The sequence below is a fragment of the Talpa europaea genome (genome assembly GCF_964194135.1).
Source record: "Talpa europaea genome assembly, chromosome: 16".
In the NCBI taxonomy this organism is placed as follows: Eukaryota; Metazoa; Chordata; class Mammalia; order Eulipotyphla; family Talpidae; genus Talpa; species Talpa europaea.
The window spans coordinates 44,261,791-44,287,409 of NC_140084.1; the positions used below are offsets into that span (position 1 = coordinate 44,261,791).

Below are 25,619 nucleotides of genomic sequence, written 5' to 3' on the forward strand. Positions count from 1 at the left end.
GAGCTGGCCGCTCCCTCCTCCCTGGGAGCTGTTGGACCTGTTGTCCCCCTCCCTCCACTTCCGGGCGCGGGGTGGGGGTCAGCGCAGGTCTCTCCTCCTCTCCCCAGCACCTGTCTCGCGGGCAGACGGCGGCGCCTGAGCGCCCGGAGGAGCGCGCCGGAGCCTGAGCGGGTAAGGGAGCCGGGGCCGCCGGGCTGCGGGGGCCGCGCGGGCTGCGGGGCTGGAGACTCGGCCTCCTGGGTCCGCGGGGAGGAAGAGGCTGGCGTTGGAGCTTTAGCAACCGGGAGGAGCAGGAGACCCAGAGTTGTGTTTTTGCCGAAGCGGGAGACTAGGAGCCCCAGCTCCTGGGGCTCGGGGAGAGCGGGTCAGAGCCGAGACCACGAGAATTCCGAGCGGGGGGTGTGAGCCACGCCTGTGCCCCGAGGGAGGCGCGACGGCCCCAGCGCGGCCCCGGGGACTGGGGGGTCTGCGGGGAGGGTCCGGCTCGGCGCAGGGCTGTAGGCGAGGCCAGCAAGGGTCGCGCCCGGAGGACCCCGGACTCAAATTCCGGTCCCGCCTCCGGGGCGGGGCGTCCTAGGATCCCCCAAACTCCGCCCCTAGAAACTCCAGGCCACGCTCCCGGAATGTGCAGCTTCAGCCTTTGAACTCTCCGGCCCCACCCCCAGGGCGCGCTGCTCCGGCCGGTCCCGCGCGGAGCTCGGGCTCCTGGCCCCGCCCCCGCCGCCAGGCCCCGCCCCGCCGCCAGGCCCCGCCCCGCCGCCGGGCCCCGCCCCGCCCCGCCCCGCCGCCGGGCCCCGCCTCCGCCGCCGGGCCCCGCCCCCCGCGGAGCGCCCAGAGGCCATGGGGACGCCCGGCAGCCCGGACGAGGGGACCCCGCCGCCGCCGCCGGCCCCAGAATGCGACGCGCAGGGCCAGCCCCAAGGGGCCGCCCAGCCCCAGGAGCGCGCGGGGGAGCGCGGCGAGCAGGCGGCCCCTGCGGAGCCTCCCAGCGGCCGGGCGCCCGGGCAGCCGGCGGAGGAGGAGGACGAGGTGGGAGAAGGCAGCAGCACCGAGAGCAGCCGCGACGCGGTGAGGCCCCGCGCCGGGAGCCGGGGGAGGCGGCGAGGGGTCCCCAAAGACAGACTGAGCGAGTGCGTGGCCGACGCGGGCAGACCAACAGACAGACCCGGAGAGGGCCCCAGAGATGCAGAGACCCCTGAGAGACCCAGACGGGGGGAGCGAGAGAGACCAGGTGGACAGAGACCAGGACAGAGGGGGACCCCGAGACAGGACGGGAACCCCGGAGATAGGGGGGTTCCGGAAAGACTGAGACCCCGGCTTGGAGCCAGAGAGACTCAGACCAAGAGAGAGATGGAGACCCAGAGGCAGGTGCGGAGACGCCAGGTGGGCACCCCAAGGCAGGGAGACAGGGAGACCCTGAGGGAAGAGAGAGAAAGAGACCAAGCAGAGACAAAGACTTAGATGGGGAGAGAGACACGGACGGAAACCCCCAAACAAAGGTGCCCAGAAAAGCAGACATAGAGATGGAGAAGCCTTGAGAGAGGGAGATACTCGAGGGAGAAAGAGACCCAGCAAGTCAGACGCAGCGACGGAGACAGAGAGACGGGAACGACTCAGAGAGGCCCAGGAGAGAGAGATCCAGGGCCATGGGACGCCAAGAGAAAGGGACCTGGATAGGGTGGTCTTCGCCCCCTCCCTGGGGTCGGAGACCTGCTCCCCCCCTTGCGGGAGTAAGAGTCTGACGGTGGTTAGGCCGCGGGTATGGGATGGGGAAGAGGTGGACTTAGTGACCGCGGAGGGGCTGCCTCTCCTCTTGACCACACCCCTCTGGACCCCAGGCGGAGGCTCCGCTTCCCCCCCAGGTCCCGGCCCCGACCCCCGCATCCACCCAGCCTGGGGAGGGGGTGCGGGGCGCTGCGCGGCGGCTCCGAGGACAGCAGCTGGAGGCGCTGACTCGCGTGGCCCTGATGGAGCAGCGGGTGAAGGAGCTGCAGCGCCAGCGGAAGGAGCTGAGGATCGAGGTGAGGCCGCAGGTCTGTCGGGAAGGCTGATGCCAGCTCACCGGGAGGCCCAGGGCCAGGCCGCCAGCCCTGTCCTCCCCCGGGGTCAGACGCTAGGCCTCGTCGTCCCTCCGAATCCAGGAATTCTGGCTCCCAGGCTCCCCCATCAGACACGGGCATCCAAGTCCCCAGGCCCCTGCCCTTGGGACCCAGGAGGCCTGGCATTCTCCCCGCAGATGGAGGTGGAGGTCGCCCTGCTGCGGGGTGAGCTGGCTGGGGAGCGCGTGGCCGCTCGGCGGGAAGAGGAACAGCTGCGCGAGCTGCTGGGCCAGCAGGTGGACGCCGAGCAGGGCAGCCGCGAGCAGCGGGAACAGGTCTGTTAGCGCGGCTGGATCTTCAGCATCAGTTTCCTTCTTTGTGGGAAGGAGGGTCCTGCTGCTCCTGGGGTCTGGGAATCACAGTTGTCCCCATTCGCCAAACAGAGATACTTGGACTGGCCCCAGGGCGGGTTTGCTCCCCTCCCCCATTCTCCCCCCCCCCAAGCCTGATTTTGGGGCCTGACTCACTGGGGCTTCATCCTTTGTCCTTCTTTCTTAGCTCTTTAAATGTCGTAGGGAACCCAACAAAAATAGAGGAGTCATACCGTGACCCTTCTCACCCCACCTCTTGGTTTCCCCGTCCCCCAGCTTTAAAAGCCAATCCCAGGGCCTCCCCGGTGGCGCAGTGGTTGAGCGCTGGGTTGCGAAGCTGCCCGCGGCCTCCGCGACGCCGGTTCGATCCCCGGCTGCTCCCCGGCCACCGAGGAGGGTCCCACATGGCGCGCAGACCTCTCCTGCCGCCCGCTGCTCCCCTCAGCAGTGTCCTTCGGTCCTTCTGCCTGCTCTGCTCCCCGCTCTGGCTCTGGTGAATTCTCTCACCCTCCTGCGCTTCTGACTGTACTCAGTGCTTGTATAAATAAATAAATAAATCTAAAAAAAAATTAAATTAAATATTTAAAAAAAATAAAAAAATAAAAAAAATAAAAGCCAATCCCAGACAGCCTGTTGCCTGTCAGTACCTCAGCATGTGAGGTTTACAGACGAGAGCTCCTTTTGGTCTCTCTGTCCCTATGTCATTACCACACCTCCAGAATCGTAAGTTCTTACTCTGGACTCATTTCCACTACGTTTTCATGTGTCGCCGACTGTCTGAAAATGCCAGTTAACAGTGACTGATGTCAGATGAGGTCATCTAAGGCCTGTGTGTTATTTCGTATCAAATTGTCCTGGTCAGGGTGTAGCTGTGGGTCTGTGGAGTCCTTTGCAAGTGCTTGGAAAGAAGCAGAGGCACCGTGACAAGGGGTCATTGTCTCTGGTTGTCTAGACCTCGGTGACTCACTTTGATCCCTTCATAACAATCCTTCGCCTAAAGGCTTGACATTCTCATTTTTAAAAAAAGAATTTATTTATTTATGCATATAAGAACTGGGGTACTGGCCAGAGGTGTGTGTGTGTGGGGGGTGAGGGGTGAGAAGATTCACCAGAGACAGAGTGGGGAACAGAACAGGCGGATCAACTGAAATACACTACTGAGAGGAGCAGCGGGAGAGACAGGAAAGGTCTGTTGTGCTGTGTGGGTCAGCTCCCTGCCTGGGGATTGAACTTGTGCTGCAGTGGCTGCAGGTAGCTTCATACCACTGTGTCTTAACCCCTTGCACCACCAGGGAGGCCCAAGACTTACTTTAATATCCTCATATCCAGAAAGCCTTGGGTTACCCCAGAAGAAATTATTCCCCTCTTGGTTCCCACAGTTTCCATGTTTCATCTCTTGCTGGTCATTGCTTGGATCAGCTATCTTTGTAGGTTGGAAAATGGCAACTTTGGAATTCCATCAGTTTTTCTCTTTGTCTTATCTTGTATGTTGGAATTTTCTGGGGCTGAGTCCTGAGCCCTCATTTGCCCTCAAACAGTCTCTGTGTCTTCCAGCTCTGATTTCTCTGCCAAAATCTAGACTGGTATGTTCTCCTTCTTAGCATGCTGGTTTCCATATGAACCTTCTTCTTCCAAGACCCAGGAGTCCATCCCCCAGCCCCTCCTCCCTCAGGCCCAGGAGTCCAGTCCCCAGCCTCTCCTCCCTCAGTCCCAATAGTCTGACCCCTTCTTAATGACTATGTCCAAAACTGCCCTCAGCAACTCTATTTCCAAATTCATCCCTGTTTCATTGTCCTTTCGGTCACCAGGTCAGAGTCCTGGGCTTTGCTCTGCACATTCCCTGAGTCAACCTGTCACTTACTGTCAACCTGTCCTGACCTTTCTGGGCCTTGAAACTTTCTCTCTAGTTCATGTCCTTTGCACACTCATTGTCGTCCTCATTGCAGGGAGGACTCAAAGGAGCCATCTTAGGCCCTTAAAAGTCTATCTTCTAGAAAAGTGATTCTAAAAGATCTTACTCCAGCCTTTTGATCCTTCCATGGCTCCGCACAGCCCCAGAATAAGGGCTTCTCAACTTGGTTGACCAAACCTGAGGCGAACCGTGCCATGCCCTGTTCATCCTCCTTCCACCACATCACCTTCCTCACCAGAACTTACCTTCTAAACTTCCTGTACTTTTCAATGTCTCTGCATTTGTGCCATGGTGTTCCCTCTGCCCAAAATGTTGTTCCAGCTCCCTCTAGCTCTCCAGGTATAAATGTTCCCCAGATTTTGAGACTTACTTTAATATCCTCATATCCAGAAAGCCTTGGGTTACCCCAGAAGAAATTGTTCCCCTCTTGGTTCCCACAGTTTCCATGTTTCACTGTCCTGATTGTTGCAGACTGTAGCTGGCTTTGTCCACCTGGAACACAGGGCGCAGGGCTGACCCACCTCTGGGTCCCTAGCATGTGTCACCCGGCCTGGATATGTTTTGCATTTATTTCTTCATCCTTCTCCTAAACTCCATTTACTTGCCAGGCCTGACTGGATAGGCCTGTATGAGAGTGAGCCAGACAGACAGGGTCCCTGTGTCATAGAGCTGACACTCCAGGCAGCTCTGAGATCTGGATGGTCAGGCCTTTGCTGGCTGGTTTCCCTCTCTGTGCTCAGGCTGAGGGTACATAGAATCTGGTTCTTCTTTCAGGAGCAGAGGCGACTGAGTCAGGAGCGGGATCGAGTGGAAGGTCTCCGCCAGAGACTCCAGGAGGCCCAGGGACAGCTGGAGTCACAGCCAGAGGACCAGCGTGAGCGACTTCTGCAGGGGGTACAGGAGGTGAGGGCCCTCTGGATCTCTCAGGGATCTGGTGTCCAGAACCTAGAAATCCAGGTCCTCAATCCCCACCTCCCCGACCTAGGATTTCAGGACTCAATCCCGTGACGCCCAAGACGCTGGAGATTAAGTCTTTAACCCCTGACCCCTGACCTGGCCCCAGCCCACAACTCCCTTGGGTCCTATGGGTCCATGCCTCCAGCCCTTTTGGGTTCCCTGGACAGATGAGGGAACAGCTGGACGTGGCCCAGCGTGCCTACGAGGATCTGGAGTTCCAGCAGCTGGAACGGGAGAGCCGGCGGGAAGAGGAGGATCGGGACAACCCTGGGGCCCGGGCACTGGATCCCCAGGTTCAGGAACTTCAGGCCAGCGTGGCACAGCACAGGGTGAGCCGGGCTGGGCAGCTCTGCCTCCCTCACCCTTGTCTTCTGTCTACTCCACTCCATGTCTGGCCCTTTTATGGTCCTTCTTGCCTACCTGTGTCAGACCCTCCAGAATACTCCCAACAGTAGCTGACGTTCTTTTTTTTTTTTTTTAAAGATTTATTTATTTATGCATACAAAAGATTTATTTATTTATTCATTTATTTATTTATGCATACAAGAACTGGGGTACAGGCCAGAGGGGCGGGGCTGGTGAGAGGATTCACCAGAGACAGAGTGGGGAGCAGAACAGGCAGAATGACTGAAATACACTGCTGAGAGGAGCAGCGGGCGAGACAGGAGAGGTCTGCTGCGCCATGTGGGTCAGCTCCCTGGCCGGCCAGGGATCGAACTTCTGCTGCCGTGGCTGGTAGTAGCTTGATAGCGCTGTCTTTAACCCCTGTGCCACCGGGGAGGCCCCAGTAGCTGACGTTCATTGATCATCACCAGGTGCTAGGCACAGCTCTAAACCTTTCCCCGAGTATTGACTCATGGAATCCTCACAACAATCCCTACTGTATTTTCTCATTTTATAAAGAAAACACTGAAGGTGCTCACGTAATCTTTTCCAAGATCGCTTAGTTTGGAAAGGTTTCATTGGGATTTGAACCTGATGGTTTTCACCATGGCACTCTCTGCCTTTCAAATGCTAATCCAAAAAGATATCCTCTCTCCTTTCTTGGAGCTTCACCTTCAAGGGTGTGATAGATCCTGCTGGAAAAGCCACATACTCAACTACATTTTTTTTTTAATTTTTTAAAAAGATTTATTTATTTATTTTATTTTCTACAAGCACTGGGTACAGTCAGAAGTGCGGGAGGGTGAGAGAATTCACCAGAGCCAGAGCGGGGAGCAGAGAAGGCAGAAGGAGCGAAGGACACTGCTGAGGGGAGCAGCGGGCGGCAGGAGAGGTCTGCGCGCCATGCGGGACCCTCCTCCAGTGGCCGGGGAGCAACTGGGGATAGAACCAGCGCTGCAGAGGCCGCGGGCAGCTTTGCAACCCAGCGCTCAACCGCTGCACCACCAGGGAGGCCCATACTCAACTACATTTAACACAAAATTTCTCATCGTTTTGGAAGGTCTGATGTGCGTCTCCACTCCCTACCTCTATTTCTGCATCTTTTTCTCATCTCTGTCTTTTCCCTTCTTCTGCCTCACACAACTTCTCTCTGTCCTATTTCTGTCTTCTCTCGGCATCTCTGACTCTGGGGTAGGGATGGGAAGCCTGTCTCGGTCATGCTTTTTCTGTACATGTGATGGTTTGTCTCTTTTTCTCTCTCTGTCCTTGGCAACTCTCCCTGGGTCTCTGTGTCTCTCAGTTTCTCTCTCTCTATTAAATCCTCCAAGCACTGGTCTCTTCTGGATCCTCAAAAGGGAAGAAAGCACCAGAGAGTTGAGTCGCCCCAATCCATCAAGGGCATCTAGGTCCCACTGTCTCTATTATGGGATGGAGCGCACTGTGGGCTCTCAAGAAAGCCCTGGTTTTGCAGGATGGTGGGGCTGGGGAGTCTACGGGGCCTCCTGGGGCAGATGTGTAGCCAGGAACCTCTCTGCAGCGCCGGATCCAGGTCTTGGAAGAGCAACTGAAGTCTCTGGGGGAGCAAATGGCAGCTGAGAGCCGGGGGCTGAGCCGGAAGAAGGAAGAGGCCATTCAGGCCTTGACACAGGTAGGTTCCGAGCTCGGAGATCTGTCCTACCATCTTCACTCCCCTTGGGGGTACTCCCACCCTGCACCGCAGATGTCTTCTGGCATCAGGGAAGCGCCTGGGATGGCACATTTCCTCTGAGATGGGGTAGTGCGTGATAGTTTGTCCTTTCCTAGGAACGCAGCCGACTGCTTGAGCTAAACTGCCTTCAGGGAACTCCTGATGGGGACTTCTCTGAGTCCAACCAGGCCCTCACTAAGGTAGGAGAATTTCATTCACCTGTGACCTTTGAGTCTAGACCTCCACCCCTCTCTTGGACACAGGAGTGCAGACCCCCCATCTCCTCCTCCCTCAGACCCAGATCTCCCTTCCTTCATCTCCTCTCTCAGATCCTAGGGTCCCTCCCCCTACCTCCTTCTTCCTCAGCCCCTTTTCAAGGAACCATAAATTTCTAACCACATTCCCCCCTACAGGGGATGGGAGAGTTTGGGGCTTGGGGGGCTTGGAGACCAAGCCTACATTGAAGCCCCCTCCTGCCCTTGAGCTTTTGTGTTTTCCATCTAAGAAATGGGATGGCACCTGGAGCCTGGGGCAGAGCACTGGGGAACTGGAGGGTCCTCTGTGATCCTGCCAGCTCCCATCAACCTCCCTGCTCTCCTGCAGCTCCTATTCACTCAGAAGACAGATCGCCAGCTGCTGGTGCTCCAGGACCCCACCGCCCACACTGCCGCCACCTCCTCCTGCCTCTTCTCAGTTCACAGCTCCCTGCAGGTGCCGCCCCCTCAGCTTCAGTTCTCATGTCTTAGAGGTCCATCTCCAGAACTTCCTCTGTGGTTAACCCTGCTGTGCAGTGTGAGAGACAGAAGGATGATCTGGGGCTTTACTAATTTTTTTTTAACAGACTCCAGCTATATTATGATTATTTTTTTCTCTTTTTTAAAGCCAAAAAGAAGCTTAATGGTAACATGTATACCTCCTGTATACATGGGAGAGAGCCAGCATGACTAACTCCTAATTTTCTCCCCTTTCTTCTGCGTCTCGTTCCACCCTTCCTCTGGTGAAATGGGAACATGCATGCCCAGGGGTAATTTTTAATCAATGGTCCAACAGGTTCTATTGACAAGAAGCACTCTTCTCCTTGCCGCCTGGGATCTACAGCCCCCTCACCCCAAAGCAGCTGCTTGTTTCTTGAGAGTCCTACCTTCCAGAGAGGCCCCGTTCAAACTGGGCATCCCAACTTATGAAGGAGTTACTAATTGCTAATTTTTTTAAACATTTATTTTTTATAGAAGAGTTGGGATGTAGGCCAGAAGGGCCAGGGAGGGTGTGAGAAGATTCACCAGAGACAGAGTGGGGAGCAGAACAGGCAGATCTACTGAAATACACTGCTGAGGGGAGCAGCAGGCAAGACAGGAGAGGTCTGCTGTGCCATGTGGGTCACCTCCCTGGCCGGGGATCGAACTCAAGCCGTCTTCACAGTGATAGCACTGACTTAACCCCTAGGCCATCAGGGTTGCCCCCTAATTGCTAATTTTAAATGAAATGGCAGAGTCTGTGCATGAGGTTGGATGAATAGGAGTTGAAAAAAGATATATTTCAGTGGTGTGAACATATAGCTAGTGCTTAGACGTGGGGTAGATATATATTAACTATTAGTTGGTTTTTGTTTTCTAACATAACACTGTAGCTTGGAGATCATTTTCTATTGTTGCTTTAGAGTTCATCATTTTTAATAGTTCTGTAATAACAATAACATGCATAATATTCAGGACAGCTAGTATTTGTTGAGTTCTTATGTGCCATACTACAAAGCAGCCAGAGGGATCTTCATCCCTCCTATTCCAATCCTCCTCATCAAAAGCCTTCGTTCAGTGCACCTCTAACCTCTAACCATGATCTGACCCCTGCCCACCGCCCACCACTCTCCCTCCTCATACCCACTTTGCTCAGCTGTAGGAGCACTGACACTCTAATATGCCACACTTGTTCATGCCTCAGGGCCTTTGCACTTGTTGATCCTCCCACCTGAAACACTCTTTCCCTTACTCTTCCCTGGCGAACTCTTCTCTCCTTTGGGCCTTAGGTCCCTGTCCACACTTAGGGTGAGACTGAACATCTTTTCTATGTGCCTGACTCGTGTATGTCTCCAGGGTGCCATTGGCCTCCAGAGGACAGGAAGCCTGACCCGGAAGAGGGGAGAGAGGGCAAGCCAGAGGGGGGAGCCCCGCCCTCTCTCGCTCCATTGTACTGGTGAGATCTGTTCCTATGCTCATATAGCTCCACATCCTTCACCCCTTTCCTGCAGCATACGATGGGGAAGGCTGGATGCCTGCCTGCATGGGGGAGAAAGGAGGATTAGAGGGGCTTGACAAGGGAAGAGGCTGGTCCCTTAGCCCCAACCCTTCTCCCTCAGGACCTCTGAAGGCCTCTGCTCTCCCCTCAGCCACAGGGGATTCTGGGAGACATCCCCTCTATCAGCTGCTGAATTGTGGCCCTGGGAACAGGTAAGGTGATAGGGAGAAGGTAGAGCGATGGGAGGAAGATGCTGGGCCACTGTAACCTGCCCTGGTCTCTCTTCCCTCCTAGCTGCGGAGTCCTCCACCCAGACATTGCCCGCATGGAGCAGCTCCTGCAGCAGGCTGTGGCGGAGAGGGAACGGCTTCTCAAGGCCAGGGTGAGACCCCAGAGTCTCCTCCTTCTCTTTAGGATTATCCTCCAGATATCCTGCTCCAGCTGCCTTTGGAGACCAGGCCTCAGTCCCTCCTCCCTCAGACCCCTCCAACACCCGCTCAGACCCAAGACCCGGTACATTTCCCCTACATTGCATTCCTTAGCAACCTTGTTCACTCCTTCATCCTGAACCCACAGGAAGGGACCAAAAGAAGCCCGGAAGTTTCCCCAGGCTCTGCTGTCCCTGCCATCATGGTGAGTCCCTGCCCTGCCCTGTCCCTGCTTCCTTGCTGTTTCCCTCCCTGGCCTCCCCGCTTTCTTATCTCACCCTTTCCTCCCCTCCCATGACAGAACAGTGTGCGGGCTTGGCAAGAAAGGCCTAGCTTCTGTTCCCATTATGCTCATCTGTATCCCTGACCTGTCCTGGGGTAATGCGTTCCACTTCTCTGTGCCTCAGTTTCCTCTTCTGTAAGTAGGTGCCAGTGTCACCAGTTACCACAGAATGGGGGCAGCTACAGATGAGGGCTTTAAAAAGTCCTGTAAAGCTTATTTATTTTTATTTCTTTTAATAATTGTTTCAGAAATATTCAAAGACATGCAAATATAGAATAGAGGAGTATTAAGCTTCCTTCAGTGATGATCAGTATTGAATCTTGTTTTACTTGCCAACTTTGTTTCCCTTCCCTGTTGCCACTCAGCAGTGGACCTATTAAAGCAAATTCTAGAGAGTAGGTCAGCTCACCCATACCTCAAGCAGGATCTCCAAGAGACACCTTTTAAAAAAAATATAGCAGACCTTGTGAAAGTATTAATAATGATGTAGCATCCTAATACATGGTCCATATTTCTATTCCTCTCATTGTCTCCAAAACGTAATTTTTAAAAAAATATTTATTTTTTATTTATACAAGAACCGGGGTACAGGCCAGATGTGCGGGAGGGTTCACCAGAGACAGAGTGGGGAACAGAACAGGCAGACGGACCGAAAGCGCTGCTGAGGGGAGCAGTGGGCGAGACAGGAGAGGTCTGCCATGCCATGTGGGTAGCTCCGTGGCCAGCCGGGATCGAACCCACACTGCAGAGGCTGTGGCCAGCTTCACAGTGCTGCGCTCAACCTCCTGTACCACCAGGGAGGCCCCTCCAAAATGTATTTTTATGGTTGGTTATTTGAATCTGGAGCCAGCAAAATGACAGACTGCATTTGGTTCAAATGTCTCCTGAATCTTTTCATCTCAAAGTTCCTATTCTCCTTACTGAAAAAAAAAGTTATGTAGTCATGGAAAAAAATGGAATAATTTATCCTGTAGAGTTTCTGGGGGTTTGCCCATAAGTGCCTCATTAAGATTTTATTGTTACCTATGCTAAAGCACAGACACACTTGTACTGAAGAACGTGACCTTACATAGAGAAAGTTCTGGTCTCCCCATCAGGCTTCTGGGGTACAATTGCTTTCTCTTATTGAGAAACCTTTGTACCTTCTGCATACACTTCCATGTACACTCAGCCCCCCTTATCATGTGGTGAGCACGTCACTGCCAACAAGTTTTTCTGTCTTCTCAACCCTTTGTCCTTTTCTTATTCAATTAGTAGTTAGTGGAGTGACTGTGGGCTAAGTCTGGGTTACATGAGTGACCAAAATGACAATCCCTGCCCTCAGGCAAGCTGGCTTTCGCAGGAGACAGACAGAAAGCAGCATTAATAAGTAAACTAAATAGCATGTCAGGTGCTAAAAGCCAGGATGCTGAAAGAAGCTGGAAGGGAGGCAGAGACTTCCGGTTGTCAGGCATACACTCTAAGTCATTAAAAATGAAACACTCCTGCTCTGGGGCATCTTTCTATGTTGTTTTATTTTTTTTGGTGCCTGCAAAATCCAGGACATCATCATTTATTCAGCAGTCCTCTGTTGTGTGCACTTCCCTGCCCCCACTTCTACTCCAAGCTAACTGTTGCACATGATCAAGTGTGCCTCTGAGATTTGCAACAACTGAGGTAGGAGCCCAGCAGCAAAAAGCTCCACCTTGAAACAGCTCTGCCAGAAGTATGCCATGATGACCCCCAAGTTTCTGTATATGGAAACTGAGGCTCTGAGTGGCACAGGGATTCCCAAATGGTGACACAGATGTGCAGCATAGTCCAGAGTTCCAAGTCCATGCCTGCTCCCGTGGATTGGGGCCTGGGTCCACCACATCCTGCCTGGGTGACCTTGTTGTGTTGCTTCCTCTCCAGAGGCCTCAGTTTCCACATCTGGGATATAGAGACAGTAATAGGTTGTTTTGGAAAGGAATCGAAGACTGATACCTTGACACCTTGTCAGGCACACAATAGGAACTTCCATACAAGCTGGTGATCATTCGTGTTACTGCATGGATTTGGGGAGATGACTCTTAACAATAAGATTCCAGAGTGTCCCTTCAACTGCCCTTGCCTCTCCTGTGATTTCCTTGGCTCCTCCTCATTCCCTCTCTTTGCTGTCCTGTGCCCATCCATGGAGTATCTCTTTTTCTCCTCCCTTCTTGCTCTGAGCTCACTTTAGTTTTCTCAGACCTTGATACTCAGAGTGTGGTCCCCTGGAATGACTCAGGTTCTGCATTTTAACAACATTCCCAGGGGTCCGCTTGTACCCTAAAGTCCCAGGTGTGTGGCTCTGAGCCTCAGTGTGCCACAGGGATCTAACCATTCTTAACAGGGATTGTTTGGAAGAAGAGGCATGATCGAGCTGGGTCTGTGGTCGAGCTCTCATAAACGTGAGATTTATGGCCTTAATTCTGCTCCCTCACCTAAGATGATCTCTTTCCCTGGTGAGCCCTGGCTTAGTCAGTTCAGCTGTGTGAACTAGGCCTACTGACTTAACCTCTGAGTCTTGGTGTTCACATCTGTAAAATGGGTTAATGATGTATCTCCTGGAGATCTTGAGGAGGGCAGAGGGATTCTATTAACAGAGTGCCGGGCAGAGGTAATAATCACTAATTTCATCACAAGAATATTAACAATAATAAGAATGGAAACAGGATTCTCATTTATTGACCGCTTATTATTTGGTCCTACTTCACAAAGGCAGTAGATGAAGGTCCCCGAAGGGGCCCTCACATCTCTGGGTGAGCTCTAGAGTGGGAAAGACCTGGGTTCACCCAGCTTCGCCACCTATAAGCTATGAGAGATAATGGTGGATTACGTCATCGCTACACCTCAGTTTTCTCACAGTGGACCTATCCCAAAGGCCTCCTTGGGGACTCCAGGAGTTGACAAAGGGGAAAGCTCTGGGCAAGACTGACCCCGTCCTAATTAGCTGTTGGAATGATTGTCTTGGTCAGTCGCTAATATCACCCTTTAAAGTCTGTGGCTGCTGGGTCTCCCCGGTGGCGCAGCAGGTAGAGCGCCACAGTATGAAGCTGTCTGCACTCTCCGCAGTGTGGGTTCAATTCCCGGCTGGCCAAGGAGATACCCACATGGCGCGACAGACCTCTCCTGCCTCGCCTGCTGCTTCCTTCAACAGTGTCTTGGGTCTGTCTGCCTGTTCTGCTCCCTGCTCTGTCTCTGGTGAAATCTCTTACCCTCCGTGCCTCTGGCCTGTACCCCAGCTCTTGTATAAGTAAATAAATCTTTAAAAAAAAAATAGACTGTGGCTGCCTTCCAGGCAGCTGCGACGCTCAGCCTCATGTTGGGCCTCGGCGCCAGGATGTAGGACGCTTTCCTGATCCTTTGCCTTTCTCAGCAGCCCCCCTCAAATCCCCCTCAGGCTCCGCCCCAGCCTCCACCCCGCCCTCCTGGCCCACGGGTCTTGGATCTTCGGCAGCATCTGGAACGATGGGGCCACAACCCGGACAGCTGCCCGCACCTCCGGGTGTTCGGGGGCTGCTGCCGCGGACCCCTGGTGAAGATGGGCGGCCGCATCAAGACCTGGAGGAAGCGGTGGTTCTGCTTCGACCGCCAGGCCCGGCGCCTGGCCTACTACGCGGGTAAGTGCAGCCTCGCCACCTGCGGCCCCCCGGGAGCCTGGAAGAGACCACTCAGTCTCCCCCACCACACTCACCTTTCCTTCCTCATCCCCCTTTTCACTCAGCTCTGGGAGTCTGGAGCCCGAGCCCCTTCCTCTCTCAGGACTCAGGAATCTAGGCCCCCCTCCCTACTACCCTGACTTGTCTAGGTTCTAGGAATTTGGGCCTCAAGCTCTTTCCTCCCCCATGACCCCAGGGGTCTGGGCTCCTGGCCTCTTCTTTCCCCGGGAGCAGAAGTAGAGATCCCTACTCTTCCCAGTCTCTTCCCTCCTTTATCAATCAAACCCTACTCAGTAATGGTTTCGGACATTTCTGGCTCCATTTTCCTAAGCTAGCCAAGTCAGAACCCATGTTGTCAGCACATTCCTGTAACCCTTTCCCCTGCCAGGCCCCTTGCCTTCCTCTCTAGGGGAACAGTGACTTTGAACCTGTCTTTGCCGACCTTCCATTCTTAGGGACTAAGGCACTTGGGGACCTAGGATTCCAGCTCCCCAGCCCCAACTCCCATCTCGTCCATTCTTCCTACCAGTCTCTCCTCCAGCATCAACATTCATTCACCTTCCAACCTTAGGGGCCTTTAGATTTGGTCACCGTGTGCCTCACCCCTATGTCATCATGGGGACTTGGGCTTAGTGAGCCCTGCCATGACACCCCTAGCCCTCTTTGTTTCTCCCTCCCCTCCTTCAACAGACAAGGAAGAGACCAAGCTCAAAGGCGTCATCTACTTCCAGGCCATAGAAGAAGTCTATTACGACCACTTACGTTGTGCCTTCAAGGTGAACCGCCCCTTCCCCTGCCACTGGAGTCCCTACTTAGCTTGTCCTGAGAAAGGCCACCCGCAGACCCCACTATCACAGGAGAACAACACGTCATTTTCACTGCACAGACCAAAAGTTAAAGATCCTGGTCCCTGGCTCTCAGCTGCTGTTACTTTTCTTGAAGCAAAAGAGTTAGAGCAAAAATATGGCTAATTCTGATGCCCAGGTGGGACTAAACGAAGAGGGTAGGATGAGGGCAGAGGCATCCTGGGATCATCTAAGGGGGACTGTAATTTCTCAGCTTCTGTCCATAGTTGTCAAATGAGAATGGGTCTCCTCGTGTGCTATGATAATTTTTTCCCCCGGAGGACTCAGGAATTGTGCAGCAACAGAAATGTAGGCAGCTGGCAACTGGTACTCTGTGGAGAGCAACCCGCTAACATCACCCTTTAAAGACTGCAGCTGCCATCTGAGTAGCAATGACTTTTTAGAGCTTTCATTAGAATTCCAGCTGAGGTACGTCAGGAGGGTGACTTCCCGCCTCCAGCCTTAGTTTTCTCACCAGCAGAGTGGGCACACTTGAACCCACTTCCTCAGAATTGAAGTTAAAAACACAATAGACATAAGGATTTACTCAGTTCAGGGCTGGCAAGTAGTTTTCTCAATAAATGGGCTTGCAGACACTAACTTTCCCCAGTTACAAATCAGGGGTCCCTAAATTTAGGGGAGGTGGAATTCGAACGCCTCTTTCTGATACAGAACGTAGGCAATGGAAAGGGGACATGGGACCTCCTTGCTCTCCAAATCCTAAACCCCTTCTCCCGAGTTATTTATTTCATTTAATCCTCATAATCCAATGAGCAACCAACATGGGGAAGCTGATCAGCGGATCTAAGTAATTTACCCAAAGCTGCACAGCTTTTGAGGCGGGGATTCGAACTCAGGGTGGGCCCGTGTCTTTCCGCTTAACCACCTCCACTGCTTAATTTCTAGAGCCCCAGCCCTCGCCTGACGTTCTGTGTCAAAACCTATGAACGCCTATTCTACATGGTGGCGCCTAGCCCGGAGGCCATGCGTATTTGGATGGACGTCATAGTGACGGCGGCAGATGAGAACCACGCCCCCTGAGTGGCCCCACCCCTTGGGGGACGTCCCAGATAGGCCCCGCCCACGAACGCCTGGTGGTGCCAGGCCACGCCCCTTTGGAACGCTCCCGGGAATTCTGCTCGGCTGGTCCGAGCAGCGGCCTTCTGGGCTGCGGGGGCCTTCCCTGGACGGGAAGCCAGCCCGTGGGGCCCTGCCCGGGGCAGGAAGAAGATTGTGGGTGTGGAACGGAACTATTTATTGGTGCTCCTGTGATATCGAATAAAACGTGGAAGAAAAACAGTGGTTGCTGCTGTGGTTTTCAGTATAGGCGTGGGGTTGGGGGTGGATTGGAGTCTAGGCAGAACAGCTGAATGGTGGGTGCTTCTGAGAGCCAGGCGTCCCACAGCCTATTCTGTCTTTAGGAATGGAGGCCTTTAACTCGAAGGTCATGACTGGGAGAAGGGGGTGGGGAGACACACATCATTAATCTCTGGCAAATTTTGTTTTTTTTAGTTTATAGGCCTGTCCATTCCCACCCCTTTTTTGACCTGACTGGGCTGTTGGCAAGTTCTAGATAATGCTAGATTCCTGCCCTCCTGGTCTCGGTATGTCGTTACCTCTGCCCTGCCCTCCCCTTAACCAGCCAGCTCTTCATTCTTCAGGGCTGAGTTCAAATGCCCCTCCTGCAGACAGCCCTTCCTGAATCCCCATACTAAGTCCAGCATCACCCCCCTTTTAAGCTTCTCTGTCCCGTTCTCAAACTTCCTGGATCTTCACTGGTAATGGATCTGTGTCTTTATGGACTGGGAGCTCCGTGAGAGCAGAGCCAGAGCTATCCTGATTACTGCTGTGTCCTCAAGAACCACAGAGCACGTTTCATTACATTAAAGAAAAAAAAAAAAGGTTTCCCCTTAATCCTTCTATCTTTGTACATACTATTCCCTTTGCTAAGGTGCCTTCCCCATTCCACTCAACTCCTACTTAGTGTTTAGGTAAGATAGCTCAAATGCTTCCTTCTCTATGAAAACGGCCCTGATTCTCTTGGTTAAGCCAAATGCTTCCTCTGGGCTTCCCATCCCCAGCTCAGAGAACCCTGCCTGTGTATCTCCCATCACAAACCTGATCATACTGCCTCCACTTCCCGCCCCCCATCCCAGCCCTGATCACCATCCCCTGTGCTTCCCCCCATCATGACCTGACCACTCTCTATCATCACTGCTGGGAAGCATGTCTCCTGGACTGTGTGGGAGACTCAAGAGGTGGAGACTGGGGCTGTGTCAGTCAATACTGTATCTTTGGCATAAAGCAAAGGGTCTAGTGCAAACCAGGTATAGAGGGCATGTCTGATAATTGACTTGCACTGATAAGAAAGATGCTGAGGTTCTGGGGACTGGTGAACAAGGCAGACATCGGACTCTGGCTGACTTCTGTTCATCCTTTAGGTCTTATGCAAGTTGTCCCCTCCTTCAAGAAGCTGTCCCTATTCCCTAGTTCGTGCCGTTCTGGACTTCTGCAGTCCCCTGGGCTGCCTACTAGAGCCCTGATCTCTCAGTGACAAGTGTCACTGTGTGGAGAGAGGTCTTCCTCCCTCAAACCTGTCTGGATCTAGCATTTATCCCTTTTGCTTCCCATCTCCTTAGGACCTGGGTATCTTGTCTCAGGATTCCTTGAAGATCCAGATATGATGCTCCTGAGTCCTGGAATTATAAACACCCCATTTACCAGGCCCTCAGGGACTTCAGGTGTCCATTGGCCTTCACCTCCAGGTGTGAGGCACCTGCGTTCTTGGATCAATTCATCCCCCAGTCCCTCTGCATATTAGGCCTCCAGTTTCATGGGCATAGGATCGGTGTAGTTGACAATTCCCCATGCACAGAAGAAGTCCTGTGGGTTTAATGCTCTTTGTTTGCATCTGAAAATTCTTAATTTTGTATTTGAGTCTGTGCTTTGTTAGTGAAGTCTGAAGGGACATGGAGCATGTGCTGGGAGGCCTGGAGCCTGACCTCTCCCCAGGTCCCCCTCGCTGGACAGGTTCTGGCTGTCTTCTTCCTTGTCCCTGCCTTGTGACCACTGCCACCCTCCAGCCTTGGCAGGGCCTCAGTGCACATGGGAAGTTAAGGGTCAGGGACCGGTCAGGGCATCTCAGGGTGGGGTGTGGTTGTGGACTACTGGTGGCTGGGGAACCAAACCCTCGGTTTGCTTTGGTTAGAGGCTGGACACCTGTGTGGGTCTGTGCTCACCCCCCTGAGCATCCTTGTTCACAGCGGAACATGAAGTTAAACACCAGGAGCAGCCAAGAGAGATGGAACACAGGGATAAAAAAATTTCTATAGTAGTACATTTAACGGCCCTCTTTCCTACCTTTTGAACCAGGTCCCAGTATTTTCATTTTGCAAATTGTCTGGCTGGCCCTGCCGCTGCCCCACCCCTGTCCTGGCAGATCTCAGCAGTACTTCTTAGAGGGAGGGTCTGAGACAAATGGGAATGCCCCTGGGCTCAGAGCATGCTCTGCCTCTGGGGATGGGAAACCAAGAGTGGAAATGACCCCATGCTAGTCTGAGGTCCTGTTGTGCCTCCTGGGGAGCCTCCTCACCGACCCCTCTTTTCATATTCCCGGGAACCAGTTTCTGTATCTCTTTGCAGAGACCTTTGTGAGAGAAAGCGGAAGGAGGCACAACAGCAGTCCTGCGTGGTGGTCCCCAGCATTCAAACCTCCCTCTGCTCTCTGGTGCTGGGCCAGGTGGCGGGTGGGGGGCGGGGGTCAGATCCCAGAATCCGGGCAGGCCTGAGCAGGAGGAGGTTCCCCACCCTGGGTCCCACTCCCTCCCAAGACGCTAGTTCTTCCAGTCAGGCCAGTTGGGGTTCCTCCCTGAAACTCTCCCACGCAGCTGGGGCCAGCAGGGCCTCCTGCTCCTGAGCAGACAATAACAGTAGTATCATCATCCTGCCTGTCACTCACTGAGTCCTCACTACTCCCTCAGGAGATAAGGGTTTTCAGACCCTCTTGGCAAATGAGGCAGCTGAAGTTCAGAGAGGGAGACCAAATTAAGCGAAATCACACAGCAAGAGAATTGCAGAAGCAGGATTAAAATTTGAGTCTGTCTGATTCCAACTTCAATACTTTGCCCACTACCTCATTCCACCATGTAAGACTCTCCTTTAGTGATAAAACAGACACTTCAGAGGCTCACATAGGTGAGGACACTTAAGCATGGCCCCCCGCAAACAATAAGGGGGCTGGGATTCCAAGGCTGGGAAGCAGGGGCCAGTGCTGACTGACATCATAAGTAGTCACTTTCTCTCTCAGAGCCTCACCATGATGCCAAGTGACCCCACCTGTGTGACTGAGGCACTAGTCATTGTTGGGAACGGGGTACCCAACAGGGTCTGGGGAATAGATAATATCTTCATGAAGATGGCCGCTATTTTTCCCGCCATAGATTAATCTTATCTATGGATCAGGAGAAACAAACAAGGTTAGAACTGTAAGTTTATGACAATTATAATATAACATAACACAACATGATATAAGCAATCATTATATTAGCCAGGACGTGGGGATGCTTAGTCATTGTGTGGCTTGCCAGGACTCTTGTTTGTTTCCATGCTCAGACATGGTAACACATTTGCCTCTCCATCACGGTGACCGCGTCCCTGTCTCCTGAGGTCCTGTGACATCGTGTGCGTGCAACAGAATACCTCAGCCATGCTGGGGCCAGGTCCCTCACTAGCCTACCGCCTCCCTCCCTCCCCTTCTGGAGTCCTTTCTTTTTCAACACAGAGGCCACAGTGACATTTTCTTCCTTTTTATTTCGTTCTTTAAAAAAGGGGATCGTATACTCAGTCAAGTACAGAAGTAGACAGCTTGATGATCCTTTTCATATTTGTATACATGTGTAACTATCACCCCGATGAAGGTAGTGGGGGTGCCTCACTATTTCTCCTTTGGAGTAAAGCCCTCCCCAAAGTCACCCTTATTTGTTTTTTTTTGTGTTGTTGTTGTTTTCTTTTTACATTTTATAATGACAGATTTATTAAGAAAAAGAGAAAGAAAAAGAGGCACTTGCATAGTCACAGGTGGGCTGGAAAGCTGCCCTGTTCTGATTTCTATCATGACTGATGTGTTTGTTCTAGGAGATATCAGTGGAGCCACACCGTATGTTTTGTTTTATTTAAGGCTCTTGAACTGATTAAGTTTTTGCGATTCATCCATGTGGCTGCAGATCCCAGCAGCTGACTCATTTTCAGTGCTGTGTAGTATTCCATGGGGGTTAGTGAATCATTCTTTTGCCATTCACTTTCCCATGGATTGTATTATTTCCCAGATCTGTTATATTAAAAAGCATATCTGATTATGTCCCTAAGCTGACTTAGACCCTCTCAAAGATTCTCCACCTTTCTCAGAACTGATCCACATCTCTCCTTAGGATTTGAAATGCCCTGGTTCTTCTGCCTCAGTTTCCACCCAATCCCCTCCCCTCTGACCTCCAGGCTCACTGCTTCCCACTGTGTTTGGAGGGTTGTGTACCATTTCCTACTTCAACGTATGTGCTGGAATGCGCTCTGCTCCCACCTGGACCTGCTTCTTTGCCTAAATCCTCTCTGTCTTTGAAACGTAACTCAAAATGATCTCAGGGAAGCCTCACTGGCTAGCCCTTGTTTCAAGACTTCACACCTTCCTGTGGCTCCCCACACTTTGCCCTCACTATCCCGCTGTAAAGAAGAAATTGGGGCCTCCCCGGTGGCGCAGCGGTTGAGCGCTGGGTTGCGAAGCTGCCCGCGGCCTCTGCGGCGCCGGTTCGATCCCCGGCTGCTCCCCGGCCACCTGAGGGGGGTCCCACATGGCGCGCAGACCTCTCCTGCCGCCCGCTGCTCCCCTCAGCAGTGTACTTCGGTCCTTCTGCCTGCTCTGCTCCCCGCTCTGGCTCTGGTGAATTCTCTCACCCTCCCGGGCTTCTGACTGTACCCAATGCATGTATAAACAAACAAACAAACAAACAAATAAATAAATAAATACATAAATAAAAATACATGCCTCTTTAAAAAAAAAAATCAAAAAAAAAAAAAAAAGAAGAAATTGCATGATGATTTGATTCACATCTGTCTTACTCCCACCCCGTGTACCACCAGACTGCCAGCTCCGTGAGGCCAAGCTCTGATTGGCTCTGAATCTCTAGGGGCTGCACACTGTGGGAACACAGTCAGTATTTCCTGACTGGCCAGTTAGAGTGAGTGGACCCTTCTTTTTGAGCCTCAGCGCTCCCACGTGTCCCCCCAGACACAAAGACTTTCTCCTGGGAGCTGTTGGGGATCCTTGACTCCCGCCCTTTCCTTGGCAGCTGTGGGTGACGCACCCAGGGGCGAGTATCCCGCCCCACAGCGGACGCTGATTTGGCTGGCCCGGTTGGGCAAGGCGGGGGTTGCCTGGGGGGAGGTTACTCATCCCGGGCTCAAGTAAGAGGGCCTGGGTTGGGAGGTGGCACACCCAGGGGAACACCGAGGGAGCAGGACGGAGCCATGGACTCCGCCAGGAAAGCAGGCTTCCCGGCAGGGATCTGGACAACGGGTTGGCTCCTGCTGCTGCTTCCACTGCTGCTTGGAGAAGGTGGGTCTGCTGCAGGGAGGGCTACAAGGGAGTGGACTGTGGGGGTGGAGAGAGGAGGGTCCTCTCACCCCCCACGGAGAAGCTGTGGGAAGAATCTCTCAGCCTGGGCTGAGAGGCGGTAGGAAAGACCATCTACCCTGGTCAGAGAGGGCTGTGAGAAGGCTGGGGGGCTGTGGGGAGAGTTCTTCCATCCTAAGCAGAGGGGCTTGGGAAGGGTCCCCTGGCCTGCTCAGAGGGGGCATGTGAAGTGCCCCCCCCCCCCATGCCGCATAGGGGGTTGTGGGAAGGGAACTCTTACTGAAATGAACCCACTTGACTTTGGGAAAACATCAAGTTCCCACCCTGTACAGAGAACTGTGGGTACGTGTTCCCCCCATCAGGGGTAGGGATCTGTCGGGAAGGATGTTCCCACCATAGTCAGGGGCACTTGTATCCCATGGCCCAAAATTTGTGGGGAATTTTTCCTTACTCCTGCCGTGGAAAAGGGTGTGCAATCGGATTGTCTCGTCCGGGGCACAGAGGGAAGGAGGCTTCAGCAGGGATTGCTCAGTCCCACCCGGCCCTGCACCCCTAGGAGCTCAGGCCCTGGAGTGCTACAGCTGCGTGCAGAAGGCAGATGACGGATGCTCCCCGCGCAAGATGAAGACCGTGAAGTGCGCGCCGGACGTGGACGTCTGCACCGAGGCCGTGGGGGCGGTGGAGACCAGTGAGTGAGGCCCCCCAGTTCCTCGCGTACCCCTCAGGCATCTTCAGTCAGGCCCCGCCTCCTGATAGTCCCGAACCTCCCTCCGGATTTGGCCACACCCCTTCAACGCGGCCCGGGCCTTCTCTTGCAGCACAAACCACGCCCCTGGGGCTTAGGGGTGAGGGGTTGAGAGCTGCGAGCGGGGTGCAGTGAACGCGCGAGCCTCTCTACCCACTTCTGTCCTGCCGGAATCCTCTCCTAAACCCAACTCCCCTATCCAGTGGGGCCCCACGTGAGGGGGCGTCTTCTGGAGGTTTTCCCCGGGTTTCCCTAGGCCGAGGCTCCGCCCTGACTCAGCCTCCATGAAATCCCGTCCCTCTCTGTGGCCACAGCTCCTAGGAGGCTCCCCCTCCCGCTGATGCTGGGCCCTTAGGTCCGTCCCTCAGTTCCCTCTGAGAGTGTTCCCTGCGGCTCCGTCCTAACTCCGCCCCTAGCCCTCCCCCTCGATTCTGTCCAGTGTCAGCTTGTCTGTCCCCTCGAACTCAGCTCGTGGGGGTCCCCCCTCTGTCTGTCACCCTCCAATGGCTCTTTTTGAGGCCCCCCGCCTGCCGACCCAGGCCGGTCAGTCCTCTGATTCGAGTCTATTCGAGGCCTGTTCTCTCTCTGTCTTTTTTTTCAAGAGATTTATTTATTTATGCATACAAGAGCTGGGGCACAGACCAGAGATGTGTGTGTGTGTGTGTGTGTGAGAGAGAGAGAGAGAGAAAGATAGAGAGAGAGAGAGAGAGAGAGAGAGAGAGAGAGAGAGAGGATTCACCAGAGACAGAGCGGGGAGCAGAACAGGCAGACCGACAAAATACACTGCTGAGGGGAGCAGTGGGTGAGTCAGGAGAGGTCTGCTGTGCCATGTGGGTAGCTCCCTGGCTGGCTGGGGATCGAACTCGTGCTGCAGAGGCTGCGGACAGCTTCATAGTGCGGTGCTTAACCCCTCGCGCCACCAGGGAGGCCCTCGAGGCCTGACCTCGAGGCCTGATCTCTGACTTCGCTCCCATTCCCGTCCTCAGTCCACGGACAATTCTCGGTGGCAATACGGGGCTGCGGGTCGGGACTCCCCGGCAAGAATGACCGCGGGCTGGACCTCTTCGGGATCCTGGCTTTCATCCAGCTGCAGCAGTGCACCCAGGACCGCTGCAACACCAAGCTCAACCTCACCTCGCGAGCGCTCAACCCCGCAGGTGGGTGGAGTTGACACCGCAGGTCAGAGGCGGCGCCAGGTTCGGGCCGGGCGGCTGGGGGCGAGCCAGGTGCGCGCTGGGGGCGGGGCCTCGGTGCCGGGGGGCGGGACTTGATCGCTGTAAGTACCTGGAGGTTGGACCCGAGGGGCGGGGCAAACATGTGGGCGGGGCCACGAGGCGGAGGGGCTTAGAGACCCCCGGCGGGGCTTGATTGCTGGAAGCACCGTGAGGTTGGGTCCTAGGGGCGGGACTAGCGGCGACGAGGCGCTTCCTCCAGGGGCGGAGACCTGGCCGGAGGGTCCCCGGGTCCCAGCCCCTCCCCGCCCCTTCCTTCATTATGGCTCCCGGCACAGGTAACGAAAGTGCAGCCGCGCCCAACGGCACCGAGTGCTACAGCTGCGTGGGGCTGAGCCGCGAGAAGTGCCAGGGTACCGCGCCGCCGGTTGTGAGCTGCTACAATGCTAGTGACCGCGTCTACAAGGGCTGTTTCGACGGCAACGTTACCTTGACTGCAGGTGAGTGAGCCCCGGAGTGGCCCGCAGGGGTTGTGGTAGCTTTTCCGAAGCCTCGTGGGCGGTCGGTAGCCAGCCCAGAACCCCAGGGTTCTCCTACCTCCAGCACCTTCTGGAAACGGTAGGCCACAGTGCTTGCCTTGTTCTAGAGCAGCATGAGCAATGCAGCCCAGCCTCAGTTTAGTCGAGTGGAGTGATTTTTGGAAATACATTTCCGTAGAGGTTCTGCTAGGAGCAGAATGGGAGCATGGATCAGAATCTCCAAGCTTCTGCGAGGCATGGCGGGGTATCTGGTTCTGACGCCTCCAAAGGGAAGGGCTTAGAGCCCCCACTTATCCCAGAATATTTAAGCATGGCCTCCTGGCCTCAGCCTCAGGGAACATGGGAGATGCAGTTTTTCAAGCCCCATCCTCTGCCAAGTGTATTTTGGGAAATGTCGTTCTCTGAGTCTGAGAGTAAATTTGGCCTTGGGGTTGTGAGGAAAGAGAAGAAATCGAGGGAAACTGGCGGGAGGGACAAAGGGGAATTTTGTTTTGCTCTTTGGTTCTGGTGAGAGGTGTTGTATCCCTGTCCCAATGCTTTTTCCAAGGTGTTGGGACTTGTAGTTCAGTCTACACACTGTTCCTCCAAAGTGCTATAGCAAATGTGGCCCATGTGCCGTGTGCCCAAGACTGTTTCTCAAAGTGGGGCCCGACTTGAGACTTTGGAATCAATGGATAGATACAGAGCTCTTCTGACTCCTGTTTTGGGGGTTCTTGCCCCCTGAATTTCATTCTGACTGTGCCTACCCCCCACCCTCCAACCACGGACCTGTCTGTGTCTCCCTCCTGCAGCTAATGTGACTGTGTCCTTACCTGTCCGGGGCTGCGTCCAGGATGAGTTCTGCACCCGGGATACCGTGACAGGCCCGGGGTTCACGCTCAGCGGCTCCTGCTGCCAGGGGTCCCGCTGTAACTCGGACCTCCGCAACAAGACCTACTTCTCCCCTCGAATCCCGCCTCTCGTCCTGCTGCCCCCTCCTCAGACCACCACGGTCGCCCCAACCACCTCTGCCACAACTTCCACCCCAGCCCCAACCACCTCCACCTCTACCACCAAACCCACCCCAACCCCAGCCAGCCGCACCCCTCCACAGGAAGTAAAACCTGAGATCTCCCGTAGTGAGGACTTGAACTTGGTTGGAGGTGCTACTGGTCACCAGGACCGTAGTAACATGGCGCAGTACCCCACAAAAGGTGGGTCCCATAATAATGGCTCGGCGTCTCTGTCAGCAGGGTTGGCAGCTCTTCTGTTGGCTGTGGCTGCTGGCACCCTACTATGAGGTTCCCCTGGAAACCTCCCTCTTGCCCTATCTCCTGGCCCCGGGTAGCTTCTCTTCCCATGGCTTCCCTTCCCCACCACTGGACTGGGCTGGCCCAGCCCCTGTTCCTTCAGTCGCCCCCAGTATCCCCAGCTTCTGCTGCACTGGTTTGCGGCCTTGGGAAATAAAGTTACTGTTGTATATATTCTACCGGGGTGTTTCAGCTCTTGGGGGGCAGCAAACATATCTACTCCTTCATTTTTTTCTCTTTCTCGTCACCTCATGGTGCCTAGGACAGAGAGAAGTTGGAGTGGTCACAGGGAAGTTGGGAAAGAATGATCAGCTCCCCATACCCATCCCGGAGTGGGAGGGTGGGGCAGGATAACGGCTTTTCCTGCCAGTTTGCTGCCCCCTGCCCTTGCATCTAGGTGCCAGTTGTGTCCACCTCTTCCTTACTGGACTGTGAGCTCCTCAAGGGCAGGC

At 54.2% G+C, this 25,619-nt stretch overlaps 2 protein-coding genes across 2 annotated transcripts; both read left to right on the plus strand.

Moving 5' to 3' along the window:
• Window positions 1-840: 840 nt before the first annotated feature.
• PHLDB3 (pleckstrin homology like domain family B member 3) lies at window positions 841-15,971 on the plus strand (the record flags this gene model as incomplete). Its single annotated transcript, XM_084257988.1, has 15 exons — window positions 841-1,068; window positions 1,839-2,021; window positions 2,237-2,374; window positions 5,097-5,225; window positions 5,447-5,608; window positions 7,183-7,311; window positions 7,467-7,550; window positions 7,954-8,061; window positions 9,441-9,540; window positions 9,704-9,794; window positions 9,877-9,964; window positions 10,159-10,215; window positions 13,697-13,916; window positions 14,646-14,731; window positions 15,707-15,971. 15 exons carry the CDS (start codon window positions 841-843, stop codon window positions 15,839-15,841), a joined length of 1,938 nt encoding a protein of 645 aa, XP_084114114.1. The 3' UTR covers window positions 15,842-15,971.
• Window positions 15,972-21,316: 5,345 nt separating this feature from the next.
• On the plus strand, window positions 21,317-25,157 carry LYPD3 (LY6/PLAUR domain containing 3; the record flags this gene model as incomplete). Its single annotated transcript, XM_084258004.1, has 5 exons — window positions 21,317-21,404; window positions 21,979-22,110; window positions 23,154-23,324; window positions 23,678-23,839; window positions 24,670-25,157. The coding sequence occupies 5 exons, from the start codon at window positions 21,317-21,319 to the stop codon at window positions 25,155-25,157; spliced, it is 1,041 nt and encodes a 346-aa protein (XP_084114130.1).
• Between the last annotated feature and the right edge of the window lie 462 nt (window positions 25,158-25,619).